The following is a 19061-nucleotide window of genomic DNA, read 5'->3' as shown; positions in this document are numbered from 1 at the left end:
CATTAGCGCTGCTTTGTAAACAGACCCCTAAAGTGCTTTGAAAATGAGCCCCATAGTAACCTATGAAACTTTAAGTGCTTCACGTGCATTGAAAATGAGCCCCAGTGACTCCAGCCAACTTATTAGTGGAACATAACCACAGAGACATGGTATGGCTGCATTTTTAATATGGTAATACTAGAGCCCAGCTAAGGAACAGGTTACTTTGAGTTAGTTTTCATTGGCCCAAACTTGGTTTCCTTGTGCTATCACCATCCAGCTGGATGGTCAGTGTCTTAAAAGGTGGAGGATAAAGGATTTTTTTTTAACATTTATAACCCATATTATCCCAAGCAAACTCAGGTTCAATGTGGCTTACATTTGAAAATACAGCGAGACCCAATAATAGAATTCAATTATATCATGGGAGCAAATAGATGGATATGTCTGAAACATTCAATGCTATCAGACAATGCAACAGTGGTTGCATATGTCAGTTATCAAAGAGGAGCAAGAAGCCAACAAGCAGCCAAGAAGATAGACATGGTAATGTGTGGGGTGGGATGTCAACTTCTCATCCTGTCAGCATCTCATTTAACAGGAGTGGAAAACGTTAAAGTGGAATTTCTCAATGGAAGTGCCCTGGATTTGGGCAAATGGAGTCTGACTGAGGAAGTGTTTGACAGCGTAGTGCAATGTTGGGGGTGTCCAATCATGAATCTCATGGCCTTCTAGTACTCAAAAGTGCCCAGATTTTTCAACTGCAAGAGGACGTGGCATTGGGAGGGGACAGATTCACTGGTTCAACCGTGGCCCATGCCAGATCTCCTGAATTTCCCATGGCCTTTGTTGGGCAGGATTAGTCAGAAACTAGAGAGTTATCAGCTTTTAGTGATGCTTGGTAGCTCCAGAGTGGCCAAAGAGAACCTGGTGTGGAGATCTTGGGAGACTGTTGGTAGAGTGTTCTTTTCTGCTTTCCAGCAGGGGACTTCTTTTAGTTTGAGGCTTGATTCTGATGCAGGGTGCAACTCAATATGCCTTTCAGCATGGATATTGAAAGGGCAAGGTTGTGCAAGAGAGATTATTCTTAACTCTTCACTTCCCAAGTTGTAAAAGCCTGAAGTATAAATCAATATATGCGTCAGGTTTCTCTTACATATGCACACAGCTCTAGAATTCTCTACCAAAACACCTGACATCTACGAATAATCATCTAGAATTCCGAAAAAAACCCCTAAAAACTCACCTGTTCAAGAAGGCATACCCCACAGTATCAGACAAACACCGAATAATGAAATATGGCATTTTAATCAGGAAACGGACAGTTTTCAACCCCTAAGTATGATCACACCCTAACATTTTGTTTGAATCACCCCAACCTATTTACCGATACTTCTTTACTGTATCTGTACTGTAATAGTACCCCTATACTGTATTTGTTCACACCAGAGTCTGTAACCACCTCTCCAGAACTATGTAAGCTACTTTGAGCCTACTAATAAGTGGGAAAAGGTGGGATACAAATGTAACAAATAAATATATACCCAACTGGGCATTAAAATCTATCCTTTAATGATGCCGTATGCTCAGGAATTATAGCTACATGTATAAACATGCACACACCAGAACAGGCATCTATACACACGCTGCAAAAGTAAACAACTTCTACAGAATACATCCAACGCTTAATTTTTATTTTTTCATTTACATCTTCCAAAATTCTAGACAGCAGATGTACAGATCAGCAGGACCCAAAGCAGTCCAAAACAAGTAGTCAGAAACAATATAGTTTATATCCAATTGTTTAACCACGCTTAGGATTCACCTTTTGGTTTAAAAAGCAAAACCACATGCATGTAAGGACTGGATAAATGAATTAAAACAAAGTTTAAAGCAAATGCTCTTAATATGTAATGCTTTGTAGAAATATTGAAACAGTGATGGAATATTCACATAGCAAGCAGCCTGAGCCAACAAATTTATTTTCAATTGAGCACAATTAACTTTCTATGAACTTGGTGGCTAGCAGTGTGCTGAACTGGACAATGTTGCTACATTCAGACTGACTCTGGACAGAACTTCTGCATGAAGGATGCCTTTCCCCCATTATTCAATACCTCTCTGTGAAATAGTAGTAATAAAAAGGGCAAGTGCAATCACTGCAAACCACAAAAAAATAGAAGTTTCCACATGTCACCTTTTTCTTTTGATGTAGGCACAGATAAAATAAATGTTACATGCTCCCATGTCTCAATCTAATCAATGTCTTTTTTTTTAATTGTACTTATAAATAGTAAGTCTGATTGTTAAGCACCTGATTCTCATAACATGATGTCTGTTTTGGTGGCCCTTTACCAGATGAAAACATATCTGCACAAATACAAGCTGTCTCTGTAACCAGCACCTCCAAATGACACAATGATTTACAATTTAGAACTAATTACTCAATGCTTCTCCTGTGTACATCTGCATGCTGCAAAGCCAGTATGTTTGAAAATATAAGCAAGATCAAATAAAACTGTTACCAACAATAAAGAACGACAAGGTAGATAGAGCAGTTCATAGGTTTGCTTGCTTTGTTTTGGGTGAACGGGGATGATCGACAGCTGCGTGCAGATGAGAGGGAAAGGGAGACCAACCTAACTGGCTTCAGCTTTTTGACATCTGTTCCGGCTCCCTGCACCGCAGCCCTTCTTCAATTTTCTGTTGCAGTATCCTGAAAGCAGTATGTTTACTTCACTGATGCTGCCGGTGGCCCAGAAAATTGAAGGACAGTGGTGCAAGGAGGGGTGAAGGACAGAGATGCAGAAAGCAGGAGGACAGACAGTAGTGCCTAAAATACAGGCACTGACTGGCCATCGGAGTTGGGGGGGGGGGGGGCTAAGGCTGGAATGGGGGGCCTGCCCCCTGTATCTCTACCACTGCTTCATACTATGTCTAACATACTGGCCTATATGCAAAATTACTCAAATTCAAAAGCATAGCATACTTCCAAACATCACACGTATACTAAAGGCACGCAATCCCAAGATGTGGTTCCGTACAGAAAATTTTTTTTTTACCTTACAACTACCACAAGGTCTATTTACATTAACATCTCAACATGCCTTAAACAAACATGTGCCTAAAAAGCATTTAAAAAAGCATAATCACAGGATATTGGGAAATTGCACATGATATCACGGCATAAAAAGGATCCGGTGCAACATACAAAATGAATAAGCCTCGTATTATGCAAGAGGCTTAACATGAATCATGAGGCCAAGGAGAAGTCTTGGGTCAGCAAGAACCATTCCGATGATGCCACTGATGGACAGGAGCGACTGTGGTTTCCTCTAGTTCTTTTTCTATTTGGGGGCTCCTAATGGTAAGATAGGATTATTGGGAGCTTGGGGGGGGGGGGGAGGAGGAGAGGGACTTGGAGATGCCTTATAGATAGGGGGTGCATACATTTTTTTTGCTTGTTGAGGGAGGCATATGTATTACTCTGGGTGGATACAAAATATTTCGTGTGGGGGTTAGAAGTTCTCTTAGGCTTTCTGGTTCCTTGATGGTGTTAGGGACCACAAGCACTAACATCTCTGGTAATATCTGCAATTTTTGGTCAAAGAAGTGCACTGTGGAATGCACTAAACTGCAGTACTATTATCACGGTTTTGTGACTAAAATAAAATATGTTAATATTGTACATTTTAACTATTTAATAAAAAGACACCACAGAACTGACCAAAAGTTGTTTTACTATCTAAAACTTTTCTATCCCAATCTGATTGTAAATCACAAATATTTTCTTTCCATGTTTGTTTTAAATTGAAATTGGTTAAAGTGAATACCAATATTAACTTACAGAGATTACCTGTATAGATTGCTTACCATTCTTTTCAGTTTCTTTCTGAAGTATTCATACTTTCGTTTATAATCCCTTGAGTAAGGCACTGCCTTTAAAATAAAATATTTTCAACAAATAAAATCCATATAATAAAGGATTTAAAAACAAAACATACTAAGTCAAACTGCTAAGTAGAGGGTTGAAGCCATCCAATTTATGGCAGGATCCAGCAGTTATTAAATGGCCTGCTGGACCTTGTCATGTATTCAGCAGTTTCAAAATACTTAAAACAAGCTAAATATACATTATTTTTAAAAAGTGACACTTCCACTGATACAGACCACCAGTAGATGATTGCCCTTGCTGTATGCATTTGATTCCCTCCTGGCATAAACCATTACCTTGTAATAATGACCACTGCTATCAAGGCCAGCTTAATAAACGAGCCAGTGAAGTACTGGCTTGGGGGCATGCTGCATAAAGGGTGCCAAAATGCCCTGCAGCTGATGTCACCACTTGAGCCTGTACTTACCTCCCCCACCTCCTCTAACCCAGTGCTTCTAGTCACATATCCAGCATCTTTCTCACCCCTTCACTCCCAGGTCCAGCATGTTCCTCATCTCTCTCTCTACTTCCTCTTCTGCATGCAGCTAAGCATCTCTCCTTCCTTCCCAATCCTCCCAGGCCCCACCAATATTCCTTAACATGCCTTCACCTGTAGAGGGGGGGTGGGGGGGTGCCTGACGACATGTGGGAGAGGGGGCTGTTGCTGAACCTGGGAGAGAAGGGGGGGCGAGAGATAGTCATGTTGGACAATAAGAGGAAGTGAGGGGAAGGAATCTGATGTTGTTGGGTGTGTTAATGCAAAAGTTGGGTCGTTACAGCAACAGTTGGCTCAAGGCACTACAACCAGTTGAGCCGGCACCGACTGTTATGATCAGTATATTGTATAAAAATATGAGCAAGGGCTAAAAAAAAAATAGTTTCTGAATTTGTTAATTAAGTCCAAATCCATACTTTACAAATGTATCAACACCAGTGGAAAATTATTTGGTTAAACGCTTCAGCTAGGATTTGAACAGTATACCCTATTTCTCTCTTCGATATGTGGATTTTTCCATTCTTTTGGTACCATTTAATCATAGTATATGGGGAATATCTAAACATGGGCAGACAAAATGAAACACAGCAGTAGGATTTGCTGCATAAAGGAGGCAAGTGAATTTGGACATATTCATAATGATTGTTATCTATATCTAGAAAAAAGTGTAGCCCTTTGTTGATGCCTTCAATAGAAAGTAAAATAGTAAATGATGGCAGACAAAGACCTGAACAGTCCATCCAGTTTGCCCAACAATTTTCTCTATTGGACTAGGAAGAGCACATTTTTTTTTGTGTGCAAAACTATGGCCTGGCATTCTTTACCATTAGAAGTGTGATTTAATGCCTTATGGAATACCATAACATCTCATAAAAAGACACTTTTTTTTTTAAAGAAATGCATTTGGAGAAGAGGGGTATGGCTGCCATTGTATGTTTATTATATGCCATTATGTGTTACCCTTCAGTTTGCTGCACTTTGCTAGAAGTGCTAAGATAATAAGGTAAATAAAATGTTAATTGTAGAATTTATTCTGATTATTTCTAAATATTCTATATAAAGAACAAAGCTACAAGCATGAAAAAGCATACTTACTGGTCCAGTTATTGCCACAGTCTGTAATCGAGGATCTTCCCATTGTGTCCTTTTTGTATCTGAGAAATGGTTATACTTACGGTTATTTCTTATTAAGAATATTTAGTGAAATATAATTTTTAGAGTTTGCAAAAATGACAACACATACTGTGATCTATGTAGAAGACTCTTCCATCAGTGTGGATTCTCTCTTCCCATCCAGGCTGAAAAGAGTTATCGTTCAATATTATCTATTTAATTCATATATATCTATTATATTCACATTACCTTTATAGATAAGTATATTCAAATGTAAAGTAATTTTCTGTAGTATTCAAAACTGAAAAGGAGTAAATTTAATTCAGAAAGATGCTTAACACATAACTACTTACTGGTAAAGGTCCTAGATCGGCAGGATCCAAAGACTGTTTTCTCCTCATGTGAGCTGGAATTTTGAATCGTGGATCTTCCTTTTTAAACATAAAAAGTATAAACTTTAGTTAAAAACATGGAGAAAAGTAATAAAAGATAGCTTTATTTTTTTTACGTCAGTGCTATATACTTCCTTATACTCTTCATGTAACCTTAGCCAACGCTCTGGTAAAGGACAAAAAAATAAAACCCACCACAAGGCTCATTTTTGATACACTCTGCAAAATATAGACTTAAACAGGAAGCAATTTTACTTTTAGACCACTGAGGTCTTTAAAACTCACATTTTTGCTGTTATTTTTTTTATTTTTAATTCAATCTACAGAATGCACTTCAAATTTGAAAACAATTACTGTAAATGGCCCAATGTGCTGGTACATGTTTTAATATTTTCTTTGCCAGAAGCAAAAATATTTAAATGCAGGTTGTTTTCTGGAGGCTAATTATGATATTCAAATATATTAATAACTGGCATTTGGTATTTTTAATTGTCATTTTGTGCTGAGAAAATGTTAGGTTATGTGTGTGACATATTACAAGCACATCTTACTAAACAGAAGCAACATCAGTGCTAATTAAGTACACTTAAGTTTTTAGCTATTTTAAGATACTAATCCTATTTGTTGACAGGCCTTTCAAAACCAGAGTATCACAACTTGTGCATTGGTTTTAAAAGGAAGACGTATGTCCATAGTAATGTTTTATATGCACATCATCAGCCACTTGATTCTTCATGCTGATAAAAATTAATGGACAAGATATTAAGAAGCTTAAAATTTTTATGTGGCATATTTTGGAACCTCAGATTGCTGGGTGAATTGGGCAACAGAAATGACAGCAATCTATGCAATTTCATTAAAAAAATACAACTGGACCACTTTCTGGAGAAAGCGAAAATACTTACCTGTAGCAGGTATTCTCCGAGAACAGTAGGCTCCTTATTCTCACAAGTGGGTAGATGCTATTCTTGCGTCGCATGGTTTGGCAAATATACCATAGAAAAATCGAGAGCTTTTTGGAGCACGAGCAGTGCGCATGCGTGAGTGCCTTCCTGTCTGCAGCATGAATGCACCAGCTCAGTTTAATACAAAAGTTTTAAAAAAAACCCCCAAATAAAACATAAAAAGGACAACTCCAAGGGGAGGTGGGTGGGATTGTGAGAATAAGAAGCCTGCTGTCCTTGGTGAATACCTGCTACAGGTAAGTATCTTCGCTTTCTCCAAGGACAAGTAGGCTTCCTTCTTCTCACAAGTGGGGAATCCGTAGCATCCAGGCTCACCCAAAACAAAAAACATTGGTCAATTGGGCCTCGCAACAGCGAGGACTTAATGCAGATTAACCTGAAACTATATACAAACTAATGAGAGTGCAGCCTGGAACAGAATAAAGTGGGCCCAGGGCTGCAGAGAGGGAGGAGCAGGGTGAACAAAATTCCTTGGGCCTCCAAGGGGGCCAAGCGCCGGGGTCTCTCTCCTTCTTCTGCTCCTAGGCTGCTGACGCTGCAGTCCCTGGTCTCACCTGCCCGCCCTTGGCTCCGTGTGAAGGCAGCAGATCGCCTCCCTTCGGGCCTTCCCCTCACTGTGCCCTGCCCTCCATGGGTGCCAGCCTGGGTGGCAGCCGACACTGGGGCCGTAAGTGTCGCTGACGTCGGAGGCTGCACCATGGACTGAGGGCCAGGTAAGGCCGCAGCGGGAGGTATGGCAGATGCAAGCACACACAATACTGATGCACATCGCTGCCTAAGGCCACCCAAAAGCTCAGGAAATAAGGCCCGGACGCGCTCATTGATAGCTGCCATCAGGAGAGACTGTGGGGTCAGCTGGTGTGCAGGCTGCAGAACTGCTGGGGCCGGTGTGGGAGCAGGATCTCAGCTGCTTGGAGACGCATGCATCGGCACCTCCTGAATGGAGGGGAAGCGGTCCTCCCGGTGCTCCTTGGTGTCAACGAGGACGTCGAATCCCCACGTCGCCTTGGGGTCAGGTCCGAAGATGGACGGTCCAGGCCTTGAGACAAGTGAAGATCCACTAGATGCCTTACTGCTCCCAGTGTCTCAGAGTCTCGAAGCAACCCTTCCTATTGTGACTCCCAATGCCAGTGCCACAGTCGAAGTTGACACCTCCAACCTCAATGCTGATGTCGAAGAATCGGACTGGGCTCCAAAATGTTCTTGCATTGCGGCTCCCGGGAAACCTGGGTCCTTTTCTTCATACAAAGACAAAGGACACAGTTAGCAGGGATATGGTCAGGCCCAAGGCACAGAAGACACCAAGAATGGGTGTCCTTTCCCCGAATTGGTCCAGCTGCACTAGGTACAAAGCTTGAAGCCACTGAGAGCCGTCGTGGAGGAGTGGCCTAGTGGTTAGGGTGGTGGACTTTGGTCCTGAGGAACTGCGTTCAATTCCCACTTCAGGCACAGGCAGCTCCTTGCGACTCTGGGCAAGTCACTTAACCCTCCATTGACCCATGTAAGCCGCATTGAGCCTGCCATGAGTGGGAAAGCGTGGGGTACAAATGCAACAAAAAAACAAAAACAAAAAAAAAATATGGAAGGAAAAATTGCTTTGACCAAATTAAAAGTTGCGATGGTGCCTGAAGAAAGGGGAAAGGCACAAAAGAAGAGACCCGACCGTGCAGACCTAAAACGGCTCGTGTCGAAAAAGGAAAGGAAACTTAGATGCCTTTTTTTTTTAAAGGAACAAAACAAAAGGAAGGGAAGCAGGAAGGAAAAACCACCAAAAGGCACTCAAAATCGCTGTAACCGGGCATGTGAACAGGCAGAAACGCAGCCACTTCTCACGCGGATAAAATGAAACTGAGCCGGTGCTTTTGCTTTCGAGTGGGAAGGAACTCGTGCATGTGTGCTGGATCACTGCTCACGTTCCAAAACCGGGCGACATGGGAATGGCATCTATCCACTTGTGAGAAGAAGCAAGCCTGCTTGCCCTTGGAGAAAGTGAATGATACATACCTGTAGCAGGTGTTCTCCGAGGACAGCAGGCTGATTGTTCTCACGACTGGGTTGACGTCAACGGCAGCCCCCACCAACCGGAACAAAACTTTGCGGGCGGTCCCGCACGCAGGGTACGCCCACCGCGCATGCGCGGCCGTCTTCCGCCCGTGTGCGACCGTTCCCGCTCAGTTGAATGACAAGCAAAATGAGTAAAAACGCAACTCCAAAGGGGAGGAGGGAGGGTAGGTGAGAACAATCAGCCTGCTGTCCTCGGAGAACACCTGCTACAGGTATGTATCATTCACTTTCTCCGAGGACAAGCAGGCTGCTTGTTCTCACGACTGGGGCATCCCTAGCCCTCAGGCTCACTCAAAACAAGAACCCAGTTCAATTGAACCTCGCAACGGTGAGGGTATAACAGAAATTGACCTACGAAGAACAACTAACTGAGAGTGCAGCCTGACCAGAATAAATTCGGGTCCTGGAGGGTGGAGTTGGATTTAAACCCCAAACAGATTCTGCAGCACCGACTGCCCGAACCGACTGTCGCATTGGGTATCCTGCTGGAGGCAGTAATGTGATGTGAATGTGTGGACAGATGACCACGTTGCAGCCTTGCAAATCTCTTCAATAGTGGCTGACTTCAAGTGAGCCACCGACGCTGCCATGGCTCTGACACTATGAGCCGTGACATGACCCTCAAAAGTCAGCCCAGCCTGGGCGTAAGTGAAGGAAATGCAATCTGCTAGCCAATTGGAGATGGTGCGTTTCCTGACAGCGACCCCTTTCCTGTTGGGGTCGAAAGAAACAAACAATTGGGCGGACTGTCTGTGGGGCTGTGTCCGCTCCAAATAGAAGGCCAACGCTCACTTGCAGTCCAATGTGTGCAACTGATGTTCAGCAGGGCGGGTATGTGGTCTGGGAAAGAATGTTGGCAAGACAATTGACTGGTTAAGATGGAACTCCGACACCACCTTTGGCAGGAACTTAGGGTGAGTGCGGAGTACTACTCTGTTATGATGAAATTTGGTATACGGAGCATGAGCTACCAGGGCTTGAAGCTCACTGACCCTACGAGCTGAAGTAACTGCCACCAAGAAAATGACCTTCCAGGTCAAGTACTTCAGATGGCATGAATTCAGTGGCTCAAAAGGAGGTTTCATCAGCTGGGTGAGGACGACGTTGAGATCCCATGACACTGCAGGAGGCTTGACAGGGGGCTTTGACAAAAGCAAGCCTCTCATGAATCGAACGACTAAAGGCTCTCCAGAGATGGCTTTACCCTCTACACGAAGATGGTAAGCACTAATCACACTAAGGTGATTCCTTACTGAGTTGGTCTTGAGGCCAGACTCTGATAAGTGCAGAAGGTATTCAAGCAGGTTCTGTGCAGGACAAGAACGAGGTTCTAGGGCCCTGCTCTCACACCAAACGGCAAACCTCCTCCACTTGAAAAAGTAACTCTTCTTAGTGGAATCCTTCCTAGAGGCAAGCAAGACACGGGAAACACCCTCAGACAGACCCAACGAAGCGAAGTCTACGCCCTCAACATCCAGGCTGTGAGAGCCAGAGACTGAAGGTTGGGGTGCAGAAGCGCTCCGTCGTTCTGCGAAATGAGAGTCGGAAAAGAGTCCAATCTCCACGGTTCTTCGGAGGACAACTCCAGAAGAAGAGGGAACCAGATCTGGCGGGGCCAAAAAGGCGCTATCAGAATCATGGCGCCGCGGTCTTGCTTGAGCTTCAGTAAGGTCTTCCCACCAAAGGTATGGGAGGATAAGCATACAGGAGGCCGGTCCCCCAATGGAGGAGAAAGGCATCCGACGCTAGCCTGCCGTGTGCCTGTAGTCTGGAACAGAACAGAGGCAGCTTGTGGTTGGGTCTGAGAGGCGAAAAGGTCCACCGAGGGAGTGCCCCACTCTCGGAAGATCTTGCGTACCACTCTGGAATGGAGCGACCACTCGTGCGGTTGCATGACTCTGCTCAGTCTGTCAGCCAGACTGTTGTTTACGCCTGCCAGGTATGTGGCTTGGAGGAGCATGCCGAACTGGCAGGCCCACCGCCACATCCCGACGGCTTCCTGACACAGGGGGCGAGATCCGGTGCCCCCCTGCTTGTTGATGTAATACATTGCAACCTGATTGTCTGTCCGAATTTGGATATTTGACAGGACAGCCGATCTCTGAAAGCCTTCAGTGCGTTCCAGACCGCTCGGAGCTCTAGGAGGTTGATCTGAAGATCTTTTTCCTGGAGGGACCACAGTCCCTGGGTGTGGAGCCCATCGACATGAGCTCCCCACCCCAGGTGAGATGCATCCGTCGTGAGCACTTTCGTGGGCTGAGGAATTTGGAATGGGCGTGCCAGGGTCAAATTGGTCCGAATGGTCCACCAGTGCAGTGAAGTGCGGTAACTGATGGAGAGGCGGATGACATCTTCTAGATTCCTGGTGGCCTGGCACCACTGGGAAGCTAGGGTCCACTGAGCAGATCTCATGTGAAGACGAGCCATGGGAGTCACATGAACAGTGGAGGCCATATGACCTAGGAGTCTCAACATCTGCCGAGCTGTGACCTGCTGAGACGCTCTGGTCTGGGAAGCGAGGGACAGGAGGTTGTGGGCCCTCGCTTCGGGAAGAAAGGCCTGAGCCGTCTGAGAATTCAGCAGAGCTCCTATGAATTCCAGAGATTGGACTGGCTGGAGATGGGACTTTGGGTAATTTATCACAAACCCCAGCAGCTCCAGGTGGTGAATAGTGCACTGCATGGACCGGAGAGCTCCTGCCTCCGAGGTGTTCTTGACCAGCCAATCGTCGAGATATGGGAACACGTGCACTCCCAGCTTGCGTAGATATGCCGCAACCACCACGAGGCACTTCGTGAACACCCGTGGGGCAGAGGCGAGCCCAAAGGGCAGCACACAATACTGAAAGTGCCGTGCGCCCAGGCGGAATCTGAGATACTGTCTGTGAGCTGGCAGTATCGGGATGTGGGTGTATGCGTCCTTTAAATCCAGGGAACATAGCCAATCGTTTTTCTGAATCATTGGCAGAAGGGTGCCCAAGGAAAGCATCCTGAACTTCTCTTTGACCAGATATTTGTTCAGGCCTCTCAGGTCTAGGATGGGGCGCATCCCCCCTGTTTTCTTTTCCACAAGGAAGTACCTGGAATAGAATCCCTGCCCTTCCTGCCCGGGTGGCACGGGCTCGACCGCATTGGCGCTGAGAAGGGCGGAGAGTTCCTCTGCAAGTACCTGCTTGTGCTGGAAGCTGAAGGATTGAGCTCCCGGAGGACAATTTGGAGGAGGGGAAGCCAAATTGAGGGCGTATCCGCACCGCACTATTTGGAGAACCCACTGGTCGGAGGTTATAAGAGGCCACCTTTGGTGAAAAAATTTTAACCTCCCCCCGACTGGCAGATCGTCCGGTACGGACACTTTGATGGCAGCTATGTTCCCATGGATCCAGTCAAAAGCCCGTCCCCGGCTTTTGCTGTGGAGGCGCAGGGGGCTGCTTAGGCGCACGCTGTTGACGGGAACGAGCGCGCTGGGGCTGTCCCTGTGCCTGATGAGGCCTTCGGGCCGGCTGGGTGTACCTACGCTTGTTGTAGGCGTAGGGCGCAGCCTGCCTGGCCCGGGAAAAACGTCCACCAGCTGAGGTGGATGCTGAAGGCGCCCGGTGGGAGAGTTTGTCGAGGGCGGTTTCCCGCTGGTGTAGTTGGTCCACCAACTGCTCTACCTTCTCACCAAAAATATTATCCCCCCGGCAAGGGACATCAGCCAGCCTCTGCTGGGTGCGGTTGTCCAGGTCAGAGGCACGCAGCCATGAGAGCCTGCGCATCACTATACCTTGGGCCGCAGCACGAGATGCCACATCGCAGGTATCATATATACCCCTGGACAGGAACTTTCTGCACGCCTTCAGCTGCCTGACCACCTCCTGAAAAGGCCTGGACTGCTCCGGGGGGGAGCTTGTCGACTAGGTCCGCCAGTTGCTTCACATTATTCCGCATGTGTATGCTTGTGTAGAGCTGGTAAGACTGGATGTGGGTCACGAGCATGGAAGATTGGTAGGCCTTCCTCCCAAATGAGTCCAGAGTGCGAGACTCCCGCCCCGGGGCGCCGAAGCGGTATCCCTCGAACTCCGTGCCCTCTTGAGAGCAGAGTCCACGACCGCCGAGTCATGAGGCAATTGAGGCTGCATTAACTCTGGGTCTGAGTGGATCCTGTATTGGGACTCCGTTTTCTTGGGGATGGTAGGATTAGATAATGGTCTCAACCAGTTCCGAAGCAGTGTCTCTTTGAGGACATTGTGCAATGGCACCGTGGAGAACTCTCTAGGTGGTGATGGATAGTCGAGGACCTCGAGCATCTCAGCCCTCGGCTCATCCACAGAGACCACGGGGAAGGGAATGCAAATCGACATATCCCTGACGAAGGAGGCAAAGGAGAGGCTCTCAGGTGGCGAGAGCTTTCTCTCTGGTGAAAGAGTGGGGTCGGAGGGAAGGCCCACAGACTCCTCTGAGGAGAAATATCTGGGGTCCTCCTCCTCCCCCCACGAGGCCTCTTCCTTGGTGTCGGACATGAGCTCCTGCAGCTCAGTCCTCAACCGGGCCCAGCTCGACGTCGAGGCACCGAGGCCTCGGTGGCGTCGTCGAGCGGTGGACTCCCGCGCCGGCGGGGATGAAGCTCCCTCCATCGACGTCGACAGGGACTCCACCTGCGTGGCGGTCGAGACCGGCGCCGCAAGCGGCGTCGAAGGCCTCGGCACCGGGCTACAGCACGCCGGCGCCTCCATCAACGGAGCTGAGGGCGCAAGCACCCCCGGCGCCGGCACAGACTGGCGCATCAGCCCTTCCAGGATCCCCAGAAGGATGGCTCGGAGGCACTCGTCTAGGCCCGCAGTCGGGAAAGGCGAGGGGGCCGGTAGAGGTGTCGGTGCCGGAAGCTGGTCGGGTCCAGGAAACGGCACCGAAGTGCTGGCACCCTGGCGTTTGACGATACCGCTACCCACGAGGGGGACCTCTCCTCTCGGGCGCTGCCGCTTCCTGGTGTCGAATCATCCATGGCGCCGGGAGCCGGATGCGCCATGGGCGACCGATGACAGTGCTTCTTTGCCTTTTTTCGGTGCCCGTCATCGGCGCTTGGTGGAATTGAAGAGGAGGAAGTAGATCCCCCTCGGCCTCGAGGGATCGGGTCCGACAGGGTTCGGTCCCGAGGGCCCTGGGTAGAGGGAGTGACCGGGGCCGATTGCCCACGCGGCCTCTCACCCCTGCCGTCTCCGGTCAGGACCGGCGGGCCGACGAGGACCTGTGTCCTGGGGTCGGTGCCGTCGGTGCTGATTTCGTGGACATCGGTACCGGTACCGAAGATCCGGCCGTCGACACCGCTGACGTCAAAGTCGACGTCGAGGGGCCGGCGCAAAGTTCCAAAAAGACTGTCCCGTAGAACTTGCCTCACTACCTGTGTCCGTTTCCGGAGACCGAGACACAAGGTGCACGTCTTTGGTATACGTGCTCTGGCCCGGCTTAGTGTGAGTGTCGGTCTGCGAGATATGCCGGCCCGCACTGACCACACTTCTTAAATCACTCGGGACCTTCGAGGACATCGACGGAAAAATTGCGTCGGCGAAGTCAAGTCGTCGATGGTGGCGGTAAAATTCACGCCTCGAAAAATAACTCGACAGTGCGGCCACAAGGCCACAACGAGACGTCCCCTCTAAAAAGACGAGGGAAAACAAAGTTCTTTTTTTTTTTTGTAAAGCAAATAAAACAGAAAAAGTGAATAAAACAGACGAAGAAAATCTCGCGCGCGAACGCGCGATCCGGTTTCCGGGGCTGACAGAGAGAGAGACGAACGCGGCTCTCTCCAGCGCGGAAAAGAAAAGACTGAGCGGGAACGGTCGTGCACGGGCGGGAAGACGGCGCGAATGCGCGTGGGCGTACCCTGCGTGCGGGACCGCCCGCAAGTTTTGGTTTTGGGCTGCCGTGGACGTACAACCACGTCATGAGAACAAGCAGCCTGCTTGTTCTCGGAGAAGTGTCAATAGCAGTTTTGATTGTACAGTCACATGAAAATGTGAAAAACAGAAGCATGGGAGCCAGCTTGGTGACTCAGTGGAAGAGCTGTGCCCTGTCATTTATAAGACCCCAGTATGATTCTTGGGATCTGCTCTTTAGGTTGGTCAGAACCAAGCATGCTGCAAGAAGGGGAAATCCATAGCCCCTGGTCAAAGCCAACATTTGCTTACCAGATGTTACCCTATTCTGGAGTGAGCTACAATTTGTTGTCCCTGATCGAGAAGCATTGCAGTGGCCAGGTGGTATAAGTTGGGAGGAGATGTAAAATAGGGAACAAAATCCTAAGTACATGGTGTCAGGAAAAATGGGACCGCCAACATTTTTCAAAGAACCAAAAACAAATGTACTATTTAAAATTATGACAGAAACACAAAAAGGCAAAGATCTGCCACAGAAATAGCAAATCACAAGAAAAAAAGCAGATCAAAAAAAAAAAAAATAGAACAGGAGGGTAACAGAAAAAGTGGTTTATTACAAGTTACCCGACTGGCACATAGCATTGTGAAGTTTGCTGAGTAAGCTTGGGAAGCACTTACGTAAGGTGGTTGTATGACTACTTTTAGGGTTCACTTTGCTTTTTACCCCTATTAGTTTTTTTTACCCCTGACGCAGCCTGAGGGCGAAACGTGGCAACGTCGGGTAAGTTGTAATAAACCACTTCTTCTGTTACCCTCCTGTTCTATTTTTTTGTCTTTTTTTGATCTGCTTTTTTTCTTGTGATTTGCTATTTAAAAATTATTACTATATAATTGCAAGATGCTGTAAAAACCAAATCCATTTTCAAAATGTGTGACCATTAAGATCCGTTTTAGCAAAATGGCGTTTTGCAAAGATAAAGTTGCGACAAAATAAGGCATACAGCGCAAAGCATTCACTAAGGGAGTTTCCTAATTTATTATTTATTGCATTTGTATCCCACATTTTCCCACCTCTTGTTGGACAAATGTATTTTCATACTAAATGTTTAAACAATTGCAAAGTATCTTGAAACTAAGAAAGGGGTCTTATTTTTTCCGGACACTGAGCAGTTGTGAATGAGGCCTATAGGGTCGACTGCAGTGGAGGTGTAGCCTAGTGGTTAGAGTGGTGGACTTTGGTCCTGGGGAACTGGGTTCGATTCCCACTGCAGGCACAGGCAGCTCCTTGTGACTCTGGGCAAGTCATTGCCCCAGGTACAAATAAGTACCTGTATATAATATGTAAGCCGCATTGAGCCTGCCATGAGTGGGAAAGTGCGGGGTACAAATGTAATAAAAATAAATAAAATAAAATAAATGCTCACAGATGTCTGAATACATGGCTTCTACCAAGAGCACAAGAAGGTGTTACACAGAAAGCTAAATGAATTCAAATTTTATGTGTGGAAATTTTGTGACTAATTGGGGGTGGGGTGGGAAGGGAGTATGTGCACAAAGATTTCATAGTAAATGCAGTTTCTTTGTGCGCATGCCCAAGAGATGTCAGCCCACATTTGTGCCTGTTCTTTTGCACCTTATGAGCCTTGCAAAAATTTTTTTTCCAAAGCTCATATTTAGGCACAGAAGAACAGGTGCTTATGTGTACTTTTACTTTTGTTCAGACATGAACACATTTTTTACCTCCCATCTGCCTTTAAAGCTTGCAGGCACTTCCTTCTGGTTGAAAAAGATGACAAAGTGGCAATTTAAAATTCAAAAACTGGTGAGATCCTTTCTGTAAACCCTTCTACAATGCCCTGGACCTGGTGAAAAAATTCTCACATTGTGCATGCATCAAAGCTCTCTGTATTGCTCAGTATACTCTCGGCACTGCATGGAATATTTAAATGAGTTCATTACCATATATTTTAATACAGCATGCAGCTATATCTTCCATGCAATTGATGTATTTAATCCCATATGCACCCCGCACCTAAAAACATGCACGCACACCCTGCAGTCAGGGCCGCTGAAAGGGGGGGGGCAGGGGGGACAAAAGTCCCTGGGCCTCCAAGGGGGGCCCGGCGCCACAGTCCCCGGTCTCACCCACCCACGGCTCTGTCAACAGCTCCCCTCCGTCTGCGTCCAGGCCCCCTGCAGTGCCTCACCTCCGTGTGAAAGCACAGCGGCAGATCGCCTCCCTTCGGGCCTTCCCTCCGTGTCTCGCCCTCGTCTGATGTAACTTCCTGTTTCCGTGAGGGCGGGATACAGGGAGGGAAGGCCCAAAGGGAGGTGATGTGCCGCTGCGCTTTCACACGGAGGTGAGGAGCTGTGGTTTGAATGCAGGGGGCCCGGTGGCGGACGGAGGGGGGCTGGGCAGGTGGAGACTGGGGACTGTGGCGCGGTGGCCTCGGGGAGCATCAGGGGCGGGCCCCCGGAGGCGGCCTTGCCCCGGGCCTGGTCCAGTCTCTCGACGGCCCTGCCTGCAGTAACTGCTCGCATTAACATAGTAACATAACAAGCTTTTTGCACTGGCCCCATGGTACTAACAAAATCCAATTTCACTTGAGCTGGAAAAAACAAAGGCGTACGAAAAACTGCCGGGTCATAGAAACATGATCATTGTTTTACTAGTTTAAAAGCTAAAAGCAAAGTTACCCATGTAGTAGTTTTGGTAATGTGATTGATGAAGAAAGGTCGGCCATTGGGTGCATTACGCATTTCCCAGCCCTTGGGGAAAAATCCTTGCTGATATTCAGGTTGCTGATTCAAGGAGGACTCCCCAGAATCCCCTGATGTTAATTCTGTTAATCGGCCAGTAGAAGCACTTTGCTGATATGACTGTGGAGATAATTCCATGGATGTCTGCTATAGAAATTGTTTTTTAAGGAGTTAATTTTGTATTGTGGAACTTGAAACAAAATAATTATTTAACATGGTGAATCATGTGAGCATATGTTTAAACAAAAGTTTTTAAAAACAGAGAAAAGCAACTGAAATAAATATTTAAATTCCAATAAGCTTTAAAAGCTGCTGCACATCCAATAGCTTCAGTAAACAAAATCTCTAAGAAGCTGCTACGCCACATTACAGAGAGAAGAGTGGGGTTGGAGAGGAACTCATGGGCTGATGATCAGAAGCAAACGCAGGCGCTAGAGGCTATCAGAACCATACTAGCACCTGCGTTTGCAACCGCCCCATGATCAGAGCTCCCGAGCGTGTGAAACGCACTCGTGAGCTCTGAACGCAACTAGCATGCAAATGCATGCTAAACCTATTCCTCCAAAATGATCAGCAAGCAGCAGCCAAACATTAGCGTGCTGTCTGTGGCAAACCCTATGCCATTCTCGAGGCGGCACTGCTGGAAGAGAAGGGAGTCTACCTCCCTCCTCCAACAAAGGTATGGGGAGGGCGCGTGGAAGAGGTTCATTAGACTATCAGGTTGGGGGGCTTGATTCATGGCCAACTGGACCACCAGGGCTTTCCTTGGGAGGATGCTAGAGAGGTTAGGGGAGCTGGAGACCACCAGATCTCCAGCCCCTGAACTTGTGTCGGGGGGGGGGGGGGGGGACTGGAGGTCTGCTGGACCTCCAGCCTCCTTGTTGCTGGCTTAGGGTGAGGGTTCGGTGGGGGCACTAGGCCACCAGGGCCATGCTGTTTGGGGTCTGGTGATCCATGGACCTCTAGCCCCTGTGTTTGCAGGTCTGGGCTTTTGACAGCTCAGATCTGTCAAACAAGTGTGAAAGGATTGTGCCCGAGTGCACATTCAGGCGCAATCCTCCTGCACTTTACCCTACGTTCAGATATAATAGTGCACATAAAATTGCATGCTATTATCTCTGATCATAGGGGCAGTAAAGACCCGTGCTGTTCCAGCGCTATTTTTAGACTGCTGTTTGGAACAGCGCAGGACTTTCAATCATCTGGGCATCATTTTGCAAGGGGAGGAATGAAGCAGCAGACTTTTGTGTTGGGAAGGGTGGGGTGGAAGAGTGAATGGGCATGGTAGGATGGATGCTGCTAAGATCTAGCTAAAATGGAGGCAACCATAGAATGTAGATCTGAAACAGATAGGCAGTTTACCACATTACATGGAAACTCTGCATCAATTACTTTGGTCAGAGTAAACTAGATGCTCCTGTGTCTCCTTTTATATAAAATGAATTGCATAAAAATAATGCTTATTTTAATTCAGAAGTTCAAGCTTAAATTGCATAGAACGTAAGTT

General features: G+C 47.0%; 1 protein-coding gene across 7 annotated transcripts in view; it reads right to left on the bottom strand.

The window, feature by feature from the left end:
* The window catches only part of NEDD4 (NEDD4 E3 ubiquitin protein ligase), a 578822-nt gene that overhangs the window by 175154 nt on the left and 384607 nt on the right, over positions 1–19061 (bottom strand). For 4 of the 7 annotated variants that reach the window (XM_030189074.1, XM_030189055.1, XM_030189068.1 and 1 more), the window contains 5 exons: positions 17492–17698; positions 5876–5953; positions 5653–5707; positions 5505–5563; positions 3853–3918 (listed from right to left, as the gene is read on the bottom strand). In XM_030189074.1, the coding sequence (XP_030044934.1) occupies positions 3853–3918; positions 5505–5563; positions 5653–5707; positions 5876–5953; positions 17492–17698 (465 nt within the window). Of the gene's footprint in view, positions 1–3852; positions 3919–5504; positions 5564–5652; positions 5708–5875; positions 5954–17491; positions 17702–19061 lie in introns of all 7 variants that reach the window. The other 3 variants (XM_030189078.1, XM_030189080.1, XM_030189079.1) reach the window with 2 other exon arrangements.

Source organism: Microcaecilia unicolor, chromosome 1 (assembly GCF_901765095.1).
Source record: "Microcaecilia unicolor chromosome 1, aMicUni1.1, whole genome shotgun sequence".
Taxonomy (NCBI): Eukaryota; Metazoa; Chordata; class Amphibia; order Gymnophiona; family Siphonopidae; genus Microcaecilia; species Microcaecilia unicolor.
This window is presented reverse-complemented; position numbering and strand designations above follow the sequence as displayed.